General features: G+C 42.6%; 1 protein-coding gene across 1 annotated transcript in view; it reads right to left on the reverse strand.

Annotated features, from left to right (window-relative positions):
- The window catches only part of PRKDC (protein kinase, DNA-activated, catalytic subunit), a 217,273-nt gene that overhangs the window by 2,817 nt on the left and 199,738 nt on the right, over positions 1–14,718 (reverse strand). Inside the window, exons 78-82 of the mRNA XM_045291676.1 lie at positions 11,022–11,111; positions 10,492–10,563; positions 10,216–10,417; positions 8,659–8,847; positions 7,491–7,630 (exon numbers count right to left, since the gene is read on the reverse strand). Coding sequence (XP_045147611.1) covers positions 7,491–7,630; positions 8,659–8,847; positions 10,216–10,417; positions 10,492–10,563; positions 11,022–11,111 — 693 coding nt within the window. The remainder of the gene's footprint in view (positions 1–7,490; positions 7,631–8,658; positions 8,848–10,215; positions 10,418–10,491; positions 10,564–11,021; positions 11,112–14,718) is intronic.

Genomic DNA, 14,718 nt, shown 5'->3' on the forward strand with positions numbered 1-14,718 from the left:
ACCACATGTGATTATCGGTCAGGCTGGCACAATTAACTAACTCACATGAAGAAGCATGAATAATAAATAACAGAACATAAACATTTGCGCTACCGTTTTGGGTTTTTGTTTTTTTCTGTTTTGTAGACATAAGGCTTTTCCTTCTTATTTAAAGTCTCCTAGGAGTGGAATTTGTGGGTCAAATTAGAATTTTCTGAGAACTATCCAACTGTTTTCCACAATGAGTGCACCAATGTAAGTTTCCACCGGTAATGCAAGAAGATTCTAATTTCTCTCTATCCCGAGTAACATGGGTTACTGGCTATCTTTTCTATGACAGTCACCACAGCGGTGTGAAGTGCTATCTCACTGTGGCTTCGATGTGCATGTTCCCAATGACGAATGGTGTTGAACACCTTTTCAAGTGCTTATTGGCCATCTATGCAGTTCCTGTAGATAAAGATTTATTGAAATCCTTTGTCCATTTTTAAATTGAGTTGCCTTTTAATAGCTGAGTTGAAAATACAAGTCCTTTACAGAACCACGCCTCTTATTAGATATAATTTGCTATTTTTCCTATTCTGTGGGTTGTCTCAATAGTGTCCTTCAAAGCACAGATGTTTATAATTTTTTAAAACTGTATTCCAGCTCTAAGGGATTCCTATGAAGACATTTTCCATGCAAAGACCCTTAATCTTGGGTCTCAAACTTTTGACAAGTTCATTAATAAAAAGCACCTAGAATGAGGTGACTCATACTGTAATTCATTGTTTAGATCAGTCTCTTAAAATTCTTAAAGTCAATTCTTAAACCACTTCTTAAAATCATTATCTATCAAGCTCACGCTCTGCTTAGGCTTCAAGGAAAACAATTCAGCCGGTTTAGTTTTATTCCCAGCCCTTCCCAAGTGCACACGAACCAAATTTCCTCCTCCTATTTCTTAGTGCTTTGTTTTTAATACTTTCTTATACTTTTATTGTTGAGAATATAGACACAGCAGAATATATCAATTCAACAATTTCTACATGTACATTTCAGGGCCACCGATTACCTCCTTCAAGCTGCGTCACCATGCTCGCTCCCCTCCTCTGTTGTTCCACCCCATTAACATCGACTCGGGGTCCTCAAGTCTCCTGCCTGAACTTCTGAGAGTACTCTCCATTTACTCCCACACCGAGGGACCACAAAAGATCAAAATCCCCAAGGTAGAAAGTCTTTACTACTTAAGCTAAACTATTTCAAGATTTCAGGGAATATTTTTGGATTAAGGCTAAAAGATTCTCATGGAGCAAGAATGTTAGTGGTTCCTACAGCCTACATGGCTCCCAAAAGTCTGTATCCCATGAGAGTTAGAAATTCTCTTCTACGTTTCCTCACTTCTGATTAGGATTCTTCTACAGCATCTTTGATCAAAACACTCAGTAATGGAACCATCCAGTTCTTCTTGCTTACTGGAAAAGGAGGGAGTCATTCATGGAGGTGCTCAGCCACACATTTCCATTCTCCGTTTATTCCGCTGCTGTACAGGTCAGCGCCATGGGAAGCTCACGGGCAGATTTACTCTGCTCTCCAGGCTCACTAGGGGTCTGAATGGACTTGAGGACAATGGGACTTTAAATGTGTTTGCTTCACTCCTGGCTCTTTCTCGCTCTGCTGGTCCAGAAGAACAGAGACCATTACTTGTATCTTAGATGTCCACTGATGAGCTAGGTACTACACAGCAAACCAGGAGCTACAACAGTGACACTCATCATGTTGCTCCTGTATTTTATTCTAAGAATTTTATGGTTTTAGTTTTCACTTTACAGTCTTTGATCCATTTTGAATTTATTTTTTATTATGGTATGAAACGTCAATCCTGTTTCATTTTTCATAAATCCAACTTTCCCCGTATTCTTTCTGGACTCAATGTTATTTTCCTGCTCTCTGTGCCTATACCAGTACTAAGATGTTTTGATTACATTTCTGTGTGTTTTAAAATCAGGAAATACAAGTGGTATTTTGTTCTTCCCTTATAAATTTTCTTTAACTAGGCGACCGATTGTCATTCCATGTCCAAGGGTAAGTAAAAAAGCATTGAAACCAGTGCTCCAGTTCGTGTAGGTCTGGGTCTATTTCACACGGAACTTGTTGAAAGAAGTCTGTGATCAGTAGATGGCTGCAGGTTGAGTCCTCTCAGTAGTATACTTGTCTTAGTCTGTTTGTTTTCATTTTATTGGGGGCTCTCACAGCTCTTATCACATTCCATACATCCATCCATTGTGTCAAGCACATTTGTACATATGTTGCCAACATCATTTTCAAAACATTTTCTTTCTACTTCAGCCCTTTGTATCAGCTCATTTTCCCCCTTCCCCCACCCCCTTCCCTCATGATCCCTTGAAGCTTTATAAATTATTTTTTTTCCATGCCTTACACTGGCCGATGTCTCCCTTCACCCACTTTTCTGTTGTCCGTCCCGCTAGGAGGGGATTATGTGTCGATCATTGTGACTGATTCCCTCTTTCTCCCCCCACCTTCCCCTTCCCCTCCTGGTATCAATACTCATTATTGGTCCTGAGGAGTTTATCAGTTCGGTGACTCCATACAGATATGGCAGTACAAAGAAATGTAATCTTGATAGATTTTTCTGGAAGGACATAGGACAATCACTGGGCTTATTAGAAAGTTATAAGAAAATTAAAAACTGGTTTGGTATGAAAAAAAAGCAATGAAAGCTGTATTGAGGACCTTTCCCCCATCCCAACAATGCACTTGTCATTTTTGGGGATAGCAAGGAATTTCATGGGGAAATCTACTCCCCCCATCCTACAGCCATGAGCTTGCCCCTTTAGACTTACTGTTATCCAAACTCAAAGGTATTTAAGAGGAGCACAATTTGATTTCCCTGAGGAAACCGAAACTGCTGTTTTGACCTGGTGCCAACGAGGGAGCATAGAATTCTTCGGGGGAAAGTCCAAAACCCACTGGTTAGGTGGAAGACTGACGGCTTCTTCAGACTGACGTGATTGTAGGGACTGATGAATGAAAAATATGCGTGCCACATGCCAGGATCATGGGGTTACGGGGGCTGGCAAATCCGCAATCAGCAGCTTAGGCAGCTGGCTGAAGGCTTCTCACAACCGCAGAGCTGACAGGGACGAGCCACATGCAGGGCCAAAAGACAGTGCTTTGCCAGACTATGAGATCACAAAGTGGGAGGTGACACATAGTGCTTGCCACACCTCTGAGACTTCTAGCCCAGCCAAACCGCCATGAAACACTCACCCTCACATAGCTAAGGAGAAACGGACACTTACTGTGGACCCGTTGTATGTGGCCGCTTGCTTCGCTCTCATTGCTTTCGGGATACTCTCCTTAGCCTTACTTTCTGGGACTCTGATTTTGGTAAGTCACAGTGTAGATCTCTCTGGGTTGATCCTAACTGGGGTGGTTTGAGCCTCAAGACATAGATTCATGTCCACAGGATGAGAAAAAAAATCTCACATTATTTCTTCAAATATTCTCTCTGTCCCATTCTGTCTCATCTCTTTCTGCTACAGTTCCGTAATTTTATTACACTGTGTTCAGCCTTCTTGAACCTGCATGGCTGTTGCTCATTAGCCTAGGTAATATCACTGTCAGATCTCCTAGTTTTCTGGTTCTTTCTTCTGTGTGGTTAACTCTCTTGTAAATCCTTCTGTTGTGTTTCTTTTGGTTATTGTTTGATTTTTTTCCCTATCTTTCTAAAAGTTCTTGTTTTGTATTCACACCATGTCCCTGATTCATTGTGGATCTTGGCCTATGTTTTGTTTCACTTTTTAGTTATGTTGTTATATTATATCCTTCTACTGTTTTATTTAGTCTCCCATGGAGGCAATTTCAGCCCCTTTATCTGTTAACTCACGAACTGATCATTATTGCTCTTTACTTTGTTTTCTGCTGGGGCATCAGAATTTTCAAGTTTGTTAAATTTCTTATTTCTCCCCACGATTTGGTGTTTCTGCTAGTAATAATTTCTGCAAAATAATTGTTGGGTGGGCAGAATCTTAAGTCTCTGCTTACAGATTATTATCTCTGTCTGTGATAGATTCCTTCTCCTCTCCTCGTTTAATTAAGATTTAAAAGTCCTAATCTTGGTTTTCAACTTTCAACATCTCTAACACTCCTACTGCCATTCAAGCAAGATATTGTGTACTTATTAATTTGTCCACCAGGGGGTGCAGTCTCCTCTCTCTGGTTATTACTCGCCTTTATTTCTGCCACATTTTCTGTCAGTAGGCTCTCTTTGGGCTAAGTGGTACCCTTCGGTTTTGCCTGAAGCTTCTCTCTCTGCAGTGGTGGGGTCTTTTTTCTGGCATGGGATTCGGGGGAACTAAGGTAGACTTTTTCTATATCACGAAGAGGAGGGGCTGACACGCCCCACAATGATCTTCAAGAGGTCTGTTGCTGGTTTCTGAGACCCGGTAGCCCTGTTGTTTGTGTGGGGAGCAGGTATCACTTAAGTAGCCCACATTTCGGCTCCCCAGGGAGCCTTCTGTAAGGGTTTGGTAGCAGTGGTATGGTGGGTGGGGTCTACTACACTGTCACATTACTAGTCTCATTAGCATTAGCTGCCCAAGGCTGATTCGTATGCGGTGGAGGTCAGACAGCCCCATCCTTGGAACAGAAGTGCTCAGGATACAATTATCTGGATGAAGACGGTCACTTCTCAGCCATGGCCACAGGCATACCTCTGTCCCTAGGCAGCTGCTCCGGTCCTGCCCTTGCTTGGGAAAGTGTGACAAAGCACTTTTAACTCTGCTAGCAAGTACTCAAGGCACCCCACAGCACGAGGAAGCCTCCTGTCCAAAGGCACTCAATATCCTCGCTCCGAATACCACTGTGCCACTGCTCTGTTCTGGCTGGTCTCCTAGCCCTGCTGCCACTGCTTCGCTGCCTCGCATCGTGCGCCCGCGGGCCCCCCCCCCACCTCAGCCATCACCGCTCTGTCCGCTGGGTTGAGGTTTAGTACAGGGGTCGTGGGTCCAAAGGACATGCTTCACTGGCTCTTCTTCCTTGATAGTGGTGAGATCCTTTCTGCCTCTGGGATTGTTCATTTTGAACTTGGCAGGATGGCAACTGACCAATCCCCAGGTGGAGGGTCCATACACCTTCTTATTTACATGGCTCCCACCCCCTCAAGGGTGTCATGCATCTTATTTACAGAATTAGCAACCTATCCAATCCCCTTGGTGGGCCACACACATCTTACATCTGTATAGTCCTACCAAGTCATTTGGTGGAGTCACAAAGATGGTATCTAGAAGGGCCATACTAATTTACCATATCGCAGCTTGTATCAGCGTAGTCTGATAGTTGGCAGATGCGGGAGGGTATGCCATGCGCCATTTAGATACCCACAGCAGTCTGCCTTGTTGCTAGTAGAGCTCTAACAGAAGTATACTTGCTGAGTACTGTCTATGCAATTACCCACTTCCTAGCACACATACTCCGTTCTAACCAGAAGGGGGAAAATGACCCAAAGTTAGCATTAGGGAAGTCTATGCAATTGCTTCAGAGGCCTGAGCTTTGGGAGCTGACTCCACTGCAGTCAGCTCAGTGTGGCAGCCTGTGACCAGGTGTTCTTTGGGACTGTTAAGCTCTGACAGCACTAGTTGTCATGGAGTTGGCAGTCCAGATACCGACTTCTTTGCACACAGGAGCTTCAATCAGCAGTACTCACCTCAGAACGTCTATCCTGTTGGTGGCTGGGGCCAGAGCTATGGAGTACACAGAGACCGACAGAGTGTTCGCTGCAGGGGCAGACCCCGGTGCAGGGAGGTCACCTATAGCAGTTGACAGCAGAATTACAGTTGAGAATGCCAGGTAGGAGAGGAGGTGGCAAGCCCTCAGGGAGACCGACCTTACTGATGTTAAGAGAGAAACTTGGGGTGCGGTCTCTCTGTACAGCCAGAGGGGCTGTTGTTTTGGGGGTGTTTTAGGCTGGATTTCATCTGCAGTTCACAGTAGCCAGCAACCCAAATGGGTGGAAGGAAAAGCACTTTTCCTACTGCCTGTTTATTCTTGCCCGTCTGCAGTTCCACGCCGCTCTCTTCTGCTCCCGAGTCCCGAGTCCCTCCAGGTTGAGTACTGCTTCCTTATTATCTTTGTAGGAGAGGGTTGGAATTACCTCTATCTTTCAAGAAGTAATTTTTAAATCCTGATGAAGTGCAATTTATTTATCTTCCTCTTGCGTTGCTTTCTCGATGTCACAGCTAACACTCGGCAGGTAAAGCTAAGGGCATGAGGGATTGCCTCTTTGTTTTCTTCTCAGTCATATAGACTAGTTCTTACATTTAGGGTGCTAATTTGAGTCAATTTTTCAAAAGGGGATGAGGTAGGCATCCAACTTCATTCATTCCCAGGGGAGTAGGTGGGGTGGGGGTATACAGCTATTTTAGCACCTTTCATTGAAAAGATTATTCTTGCTTCATCAGATGGTATTGGCATCCTTGTCGAAAACTAATTGTGCAAAGATTTCCGTTTAACTCACTGCTGTTGAACCGATGCTGACTCACTGCAACACTATAAGCCAGGGTAGAACTACTCCACACGGTCTCCAAGGCTGACATCTTTATGAAAGTAGACTGCCATGTGCTTGACACAATGAATGTATGGATTCTTATAAGAGCTGTAAGAGCCCCCAGTGAAATGATTTTTAAAAAACAAAGTAGATTGTTATATCGTTCTTCCATGAGTGACTGGTAGGCTTGAACCCATGATCCTTTGATTAGTAGCCCAGGGCTTAACGACTGTGCGACTGCATTCTGTAAGACTGCCATTTGATATGACTTGTTTGTACAGTTCACCTCTTTCTCATCCCCATGAATCATCTCTATTTGCTTTCAATCACAACAAGAAAAATGTAAGAGCTAACCAAAATGTCAATACAATTTAGATACATATCTAACAAGCTCACACTATATTTCAGTACACCTTGGTAGCATGGTTAGCAGATTTCCTTAAAAGGACAAAAGCGAATTTAAAGCTTAGATCTCCTCAGTGTGTATGACGTAAAATAAGTCTCAGCAGTCTCAGAATGCTCATTTCTCCTCTGAGGCTAAACTAAACCAAAATAAAAGGAAAAAAACAAACTCACTGCCATTGAGTCAAGTCCCACTCACAGTGACCCTGCAGGGCCGGGAGAACTGCCCTGTGGGTTTCTGAGACGGTAACTCTCACAGGAGTAGAAAGCACTGTCTATCTCCCCGCTATGCCTCTTACTAATTTGTACTCTGAAGACTACCGAGTACGGAGCTGTATATGCAGGCTCTTAGGAACTGGCCTTTGCTTGAAGCCCTCACTCTTAAGTCTTGGAGAAGTCAACCTCTTGAAACTACTGTTTTCTTCTTTGAAAAAGGAGGATCATAAGAACAGCATCATGGGTTCAGTGACACTACTTGACCTACGTGACACAGCACATAGCAATTGTTCTATAAATGATGGCATATGGTATTTTGTTTGGTGTTTTCCAGAAATAACCATCTTACCAAGTAATGACTGCGGGGTTGGCACCTGCTAACTTTCTCTTGGCGTAGTTTACTTTCTGCAGGGGGTACCAATTGTTTTCAGTTACGTTTATTTCTTGAATCCATGATCCTCCTTTCTTCAGCATTTTTTGTTCAAAATTCTAAAGGAAAAGCGAATTATTTTCTGTTCATTATAAAATTATAGATGATAATCACATTCAAGTAGATTAAATCCTTAAGAAATAAAGTGAAGAAACATCAACATGTTACACAAATGCCAGGAAGTGGGAATAGCTCAACAGGTCTTCATACAAAGCCTAATGGTATTGTGAGGCTGTGTACAAAGAATGACAATGCGCTAGAGTGCCTGTAACAAGGTTTAAATGATCACAGGGAGCTATAAAGAGTGAGCTCCACTAGACTTAATTATTTAGGGGCAGGTAATTACGGACAATATTCAAAATTTTCAGAAAACAATATGTCTTTATGATCATAGAAAAGCTCTTGTGGGACTATTTCTAAATTAAAGGTGTCTCATGGAGAAATGTGGGTGGTGAATCGATCCCACAATCAATCTCAGTGACTCTACAGGGCACACTGGAACTGCCTCGTAGAGGCGCCAGGGCTACAATTTTTATAGGAGCAGAAAAACCAGGTCTTTCCCCTGCGGCATGGCTGGCCGGTTGGCACTGCTGACCTGGTACTTAGCAGCCCAATGCTTAACCACTGGGTCACCGGGCTCTTTCTCTCAGTTAGAAATAAACTCAACCGAAACCCATTTAAAAACCATGTTTGGTAAAAACCCGTCTCTACCAAATAAAGGTGTCATTACTTATTTGGTTTTCATGCCAAAGTCAAAACCAAATTCACTGCCATCAAATTAATTCCTGCTCATAGCAATCCTGCAGGACAGAGTCAAAGTGCCCCCGTGGGTTTCAGAAGTGGTTAATCTTGGGAACAAAAAGCCTCGTTTTCCTCCCTTAGAACAGTTGGTGGTTTTGAATCACTAACCATGTGGTTAACAGCCCAACTTACAACCCACCATGCCACCAGGGCCAAATGACCATAAATGTTCACTGGGAGAGATGCTGGTCAACATAATATAAGTCTTTCTAAATCAATAGGAGAAACAGGATTGATTACTGGAACATTACAATAAAATGAAAAATGTGTCTTAAACAAAGCGTACTTTCCAATCGAAGGAAGGTTCCTTTACAAACACATCCATGGTGTTGGTAAGTAGGTCTGGGTGAGAGCGAAAGGCTCTTAGTGCATGTACCATTATACTGTACATCAGACCTATTTCTTTCATTGGTAACATCAGATTGATAAACTGGCGAGTTAGGCGAAAAGGCATCAATTCAGGAACTGGAAGAAACTAAATAAGAACAAAAAGCACATGCAAGAAGTAGAATAAATGAACTAGCAATCATAAATTAGCAGCACAAATGAAACATTTTTTCCTAATTATTACTCACATTTAGACATTACAAACTCCCGCTTTCAGTAAACAGGCTATATAGATATGAATTCACCTTGCTAAAGAGTAACCAACATAGCTAACAATATCCTCTCAGTGCAAAATCGTACATGCCTGGTACCACATAGCCCTCAGAGATCAAAAAGTACAATTTAAAGCGTTCAGAATTTAATGTCAGAGAAAAGACTCAGATCAAACTGTGTGCAAGATATTCTGATCATGGGGCTTCACAAAATCGCCTTATAATAATTAATAAGTATTTTTATATAAGTATAATATTTTATTCGACTAATTACATAACTTACCATTATAGTTTTCATAATTTGTTTGAACAGAGCTAAATAAAACTGACACTAGCCCTTTCTGTGAGACTGTTAGATTTTTTTTTTTTCGAGATTGTTAGATTTAATGACCATGACAAAATGGACCTAAATACTGTACCACTTCTTCTTTAAAAACTCTGCTTTTCCACAAGCCTGTGTGATCATGAGGTGTCAATGGGATCAGGTTTCAGGCATCAAAGACCCAGAACAGAAAATCACGTCAGTGTGAACGAGGGAGAGCGCAGAGTGGAGACCTAAGGCCCATTTGTGGACAACTGGACATCCCCTTACAGAAGGGTCACAAGGAAGAGATGAGCCAGTCAGGGTGCAGTATAGCACTGATGAAACATACAACTTTCTTCTAGTTCTTTAATGCTTCCCCCGCCCCCTCTATCATGACCCAAGTTCTGCCTTGCAGGTCCAGCTGGACCAGAGCAGGTACACGGGTACAGGTGAGGGCTGGAAGAGCAGGGAGTCTGGGACGGATAAACCCCTCAGGACCAATAATGAGAGTAGCGATACCAGGAAGGTAAGGGGAAGGTGGGGGAAAGAAAGGGGGAACCGATCACAATGATCTACATATAACCCCATCCCAGGGGGACTGACAACAGAAAAGTAGGTAAAGGGAGACATTGGCTAGTGTAAGATGTGAAAAAATAATAATTTATAAATTGTCAAGGGTTCGTGAGGGAGGGAGGGAGGGAAAGGAAAGCAGGGAGCTGATACCAAGGGCTCAAGCAGAAAGAAAATGTTTTGAAAATGATGATGGCAACATGTGTACGGGTGTGCCCAACAGTGGGTGTATGCATGGATTGTGATGGGGGCTGTACGAGCCCCCAATAAAATTATTAAAAACAACAACTGTGCTTTTCTTAATGGCATTACAGAGTCAGCTAGAGACAGTTGCAAACTAGACCAGATAATGTGAGTGAAGTAAGCACACCTGAGTAGCGGATCCAAATGCATGTCCAAAGTCAATTCCCACCATGCCGCCAGTTTCCATATTCACCATGAAGTTGTTCAGATGTCGGTCTCCGATCCCAAGGATCCAGTGGCTAATGCACAGCAGGGCGTGAGAGCTGGCAAAGTGGGAGCGGAGCGCTAGGAAGGCCTCGGGGCCCGTGCTCATCTTCAGAAAAGCCTGCCTGGAAGAAGGAGACGTCACGGTGTGCCATTCGCTGCACACTTCTGCGTGGGGTCAGGTTGGAAGTCTACTTACTTTAAGAGACTGCTTGGCACTCTACTTTCTCTTTTTCTGAAAGCCGTGATGGTTTCAGTACGACTAGCTCCCCTATGATGGAAGAATAAGAAATGTTTCACGACCACAAACTTCTCAGGAGACTTCGTTTTAAAAATTATTTGCTTATATGGAAACTACCAACTGGATCTAGAAAATGTTGTCTTGTGGTGAAATAGATGTAACAAAATGTTTCCCGTTTTAAGACTTTTTCAGCGTATACTTCAATGACACTAGTTACATTCACCACGTTGGGCCGTCATCACCACGAGATCCCTAAACGTTCTTCATCATCCCCAACAGCAGCTCCGAATTCCTGAAGCAATCGTTCGTTTCCCTTCCTGTTAGCCCTTGTTAACTACTAAAAGACCTTTTGTCTCCATGCATTTGCCAATTCTAGGTAGATATCAAACAACTAAATGTTGACCCTGTTTCTAAGGCAAAGCTTTCTAAGGACAGTCTGTCACTTTGTAAATAAGCTAGTTAGAAGGGAACGCCAAAATTAAACTTACCTAAACATATGCACATAAGCTCCAGCCCCTTGTTTTCTAGATACCTTTGTCAGCCAGCCTTTATATTCCGCCACTGGTGCTTCGGGACCTCTACATAGGAAAAGGGGAATCAGAATTAGGAAAATATAATTTCAGGGGTCAAAGTAACCAAGGACTTCATGTATATGACTTCACTTAAAAATAGCAGAGAACAGGGAAAAATAGGCTTTGAGTGTATTGCTACATAATATTTAATATTAACATGTTACTATGGGTACAGAATGTCGAAACACCATTATTCATTCTCAATTATTTCTTAAAAGCTGTCATAAGAAAAGTGCACTGTGGACAAACTCCACCTTCCTTGCTAACTTCCTGAAAGGAATCAGCCTGAATCTAATTCCCAAACTAAGGAAATGGAGACAGCGTTCACCCTCTCTATCCTTTGCCAGCGGCTCATATGGCAGTATTGCTCTCCAATTCTAGTCGGGCACAGCCAGGTCAGACCTCACAAGGAACATGGGCACCATCTTTCAACCCGGACCACCCAGAACCAGGTAGGTAAGAGAGCACACGTTAAGAATGCTTCTTTCAGATTGCCAAATAGGTCGAATTGGCCCTGGATGGATTTCCCTCTCCCTGTGTAGTCATATAGTGGATGGAAGAGCTGATAGCACTCATGGAATGTACACTATACTTCTGGCTACAACGAGACAAAACAAAACACAGAGACACAGGGGAGGTTTAAGATGAGCCAAGTTTCCATGTCCCCAAAAGGAACACATTGCTTTCTCCTGTACATGGTCACCAACAGGAAGCTCAACTGATCCGTAGGGCTCAGGGCTCTTAACAGCCTCACCACTTGGAAATGATTAATTACAGCAAGCCTCATGAAGCTTAGTCATTGCCAGGTCCCCACGTGGTCCCTCTTGGGTTGGCCAGTCCCCATTCATTAGCCTCATGTATTGATACACCTGAAAGTACTGAGAAACCACCCACCTACTCCATGGGAGAAAGATAGGGATTTCGACTCCTGTAAAGAGTTCCAGTCTTGGAAACTGACAGTGGCAGTTCTACCCTGTCCCATAGGATATGAGTTGGCATCAACTTGATGGCAATGAGTCCACCCATAGCCATACAGATGCACAGTGATGGCTGACAGAAGAGGGGTGGGATATGCCCTTGCTCCCCACAATCCCTTGGTGACCAGAGGAGTAGCCATGACCAGCCACCACCCTCACACACCCAGCCACCAGCTGTACTCCCCCTACAGATTGTGACAGAGGACAGATCATGAAGGAGCTGCCACACACTGTGACCTTGATAAACTACAACTGTCTTGGAACACCCCCATGGCTGACAAAGAAAAGACAGTTGCTTGGTCTAGCTTGGGGCCCTTGCTTCTTGGTTCATGTTCCTTTCATGCCCCACTTGACTGGAGACAGCTGTCTCCACATGATCCAGACAACCCTGCATCTCCAACAGCTCCGACAGTCACAGCAAGGGCCACCATCCACTCCAGTGTCACTTAACCACCAAATAAGCACAAATACCAAAAAACGTCAACGCCAGCAGATCAATTCTGACTCATAGACACACAATACAACACACAACACCATAATATACTGGAAACAACAGACAATTTCATGTCACATGAAGAAAACAAGACAGAGTGGAGCAAACAAGTGACAACTCTACAGAGCCAAAAGACCTTCCTGAGGAAGAAAGACATTGGCACTACTGGATAAGGAATTCAGAAGAATGGCACCTAGGAACTTTCAATAGATTGAGAGAAGAGTCAAGAAAGCAATAGACAAAATCAAAGAAACATTTTAAAAACCTTCAAAGAATTTAGGAAAACACTACAAAAATAATTTGACAAAAATAAATGAAACAACAAAAAAAGTAGAAACCAAACAAAACCAACAAATAGAAAGCCAGATGATTAACTCTAAGATTTTTAGAAATATTCAGAGAAGTGTTGATACCAATTCTACTAAAACTATTCCAGAATACAGAATACGGATGATCAACTGTGAACTGGATTACAGCACTGGTGAAATTACTGAATGTATCGGAGACTCCCAGAAGAAGACAGATCTGTGTGGGAAGAAGTACAGCCAGACGCTTCTTGGAAGAGAAGATGACAAGACTTCCTTCTCCCGCACTGTGGACGTGTTCTCAGGAAGAAGCAGTCCCTTGTGAAGGACATCATTTGGTAGAGTCAGCAAAAAAGAGAAATACCCTCAATGAGATTGACTGACACGGTGGCTGCAAAAAATGATCTCATCTATAGCCAATTCAATGACTGTGAGGATGTCAGGGCCCAGTTGGTGCTTTGTTCTGTTACATGGAGGGTTGCTATGCATACAAGAAACAGATGAGACAGAGTAGATTGCCCCAAAGGTTTTCCAAGGCTGCAAATTTTCACAGAAGAAAATTGCCACATATTTCTCTGGTTTTGAACTGCTGACCTTTCTGTTAGAAGCCAAGCACTTAACCTTGCCTTCTCAGAGCTCCTTAAACACCTTCCGTGTATCTTTCCAAAACAGTAGAGACACATTTTTCCATCCTGGCTCTCTCTAACCCTTTCCTTGTTCTTGTGCATGGCGGTGGAGTGGGCTATATGACCCATCGTGATGTACAACAAAGCTGTCCCGCAGTCATGCGCTGCCTTCCCAATCGTGGTGAGTATGAATCCATTGTTGTGGCATTTAAAGTGCTTTACAATGTACAAAGCTCGTCTTCCAGCACTCTGTTGAGCAAGCTTCTGTTGTGATTCATAAGGTTCTCATTGGGTTGTGTTTTAGAAGTAGATCACCAGCCCTTTGGGCCTAATCTGGAAGCGCCACTGAAACTGCCCACCATAGTGACCCTGCTTGAATTTGAAATACCAGTGGTCTCACTGCTACTATCATAGCAACATGACAAACTAATAGACACGCGGTGGTCACATGTACATGTATACAGTTTAGCCAACATAAATAAATTACCTGATACACTGAAAAAAAAAAAAAAGAAACAGATTAATACTGGAGATGGATCCTGAAGGGAAATGTGGAGCAGAACCTCAAATCCCTTTATAAACAACAACAAAATAAAACCCAACAAAATTACAAAATGAAACTGACTGAACTCAACAAGACTGGAGCTTGCCCTAAGACTATTGCCCTGAGGTACTCTCTAAACCTGGCACCGAGATGAACTCGTCGTCAGCTTGGACTCACAACATAATGAATGTAATTATGAAGTTCTGTGCTCCTTTTTAAAAGTCACCAATATGAGACCGAATGGTCAACAGTTACTTTAAAATAAAGGTGACAAAGTAAGGTACAAGAGAAACTAGATGAATAAAATGAAGCAATCACAAGGAAAATAATATGAATGTTCATGTATTGTGACTGTACCCAATGTCCTGAATTTGGGTAGAAATTACTGGATGGAAACCTAAACTGCTATGAAAACATTCATGGAAACAACAAAATATTTTTTTAAAGAAAACCATATTAAATACAGTTCTATTCTGACACACGTTGTCTTATCTTAGAACTAACTTTATAGCAAATGTTTTGTGTTGCTTTTTTTTTTTTTTTTAATATCTTACTGTTGTATATAGGGTTGGTTTGAGTTGGAACTGACTCAACTGTACCTAAAAACAACAATCACATTTGTGGTTTGGGTGAACGTTTACAGAGCAAATCAGTTTCCCATTCAACAA

This window comes from Echinops telfairi, unplaced genomic scaffold (assembly GCF_000313985.2).
Source record: "Echinops telfairi isolate 266 unplaced genomic scaffold, ASM31398v2 ScPeMD7_1;HRSCAF=3_0, whole genome shotgun sequence".
NCBI lineage: Eukaryota > Metazoa > Chordata > Mammalia > Afrosoricida > Tenrecidae > Echinops > Echinops telfairi.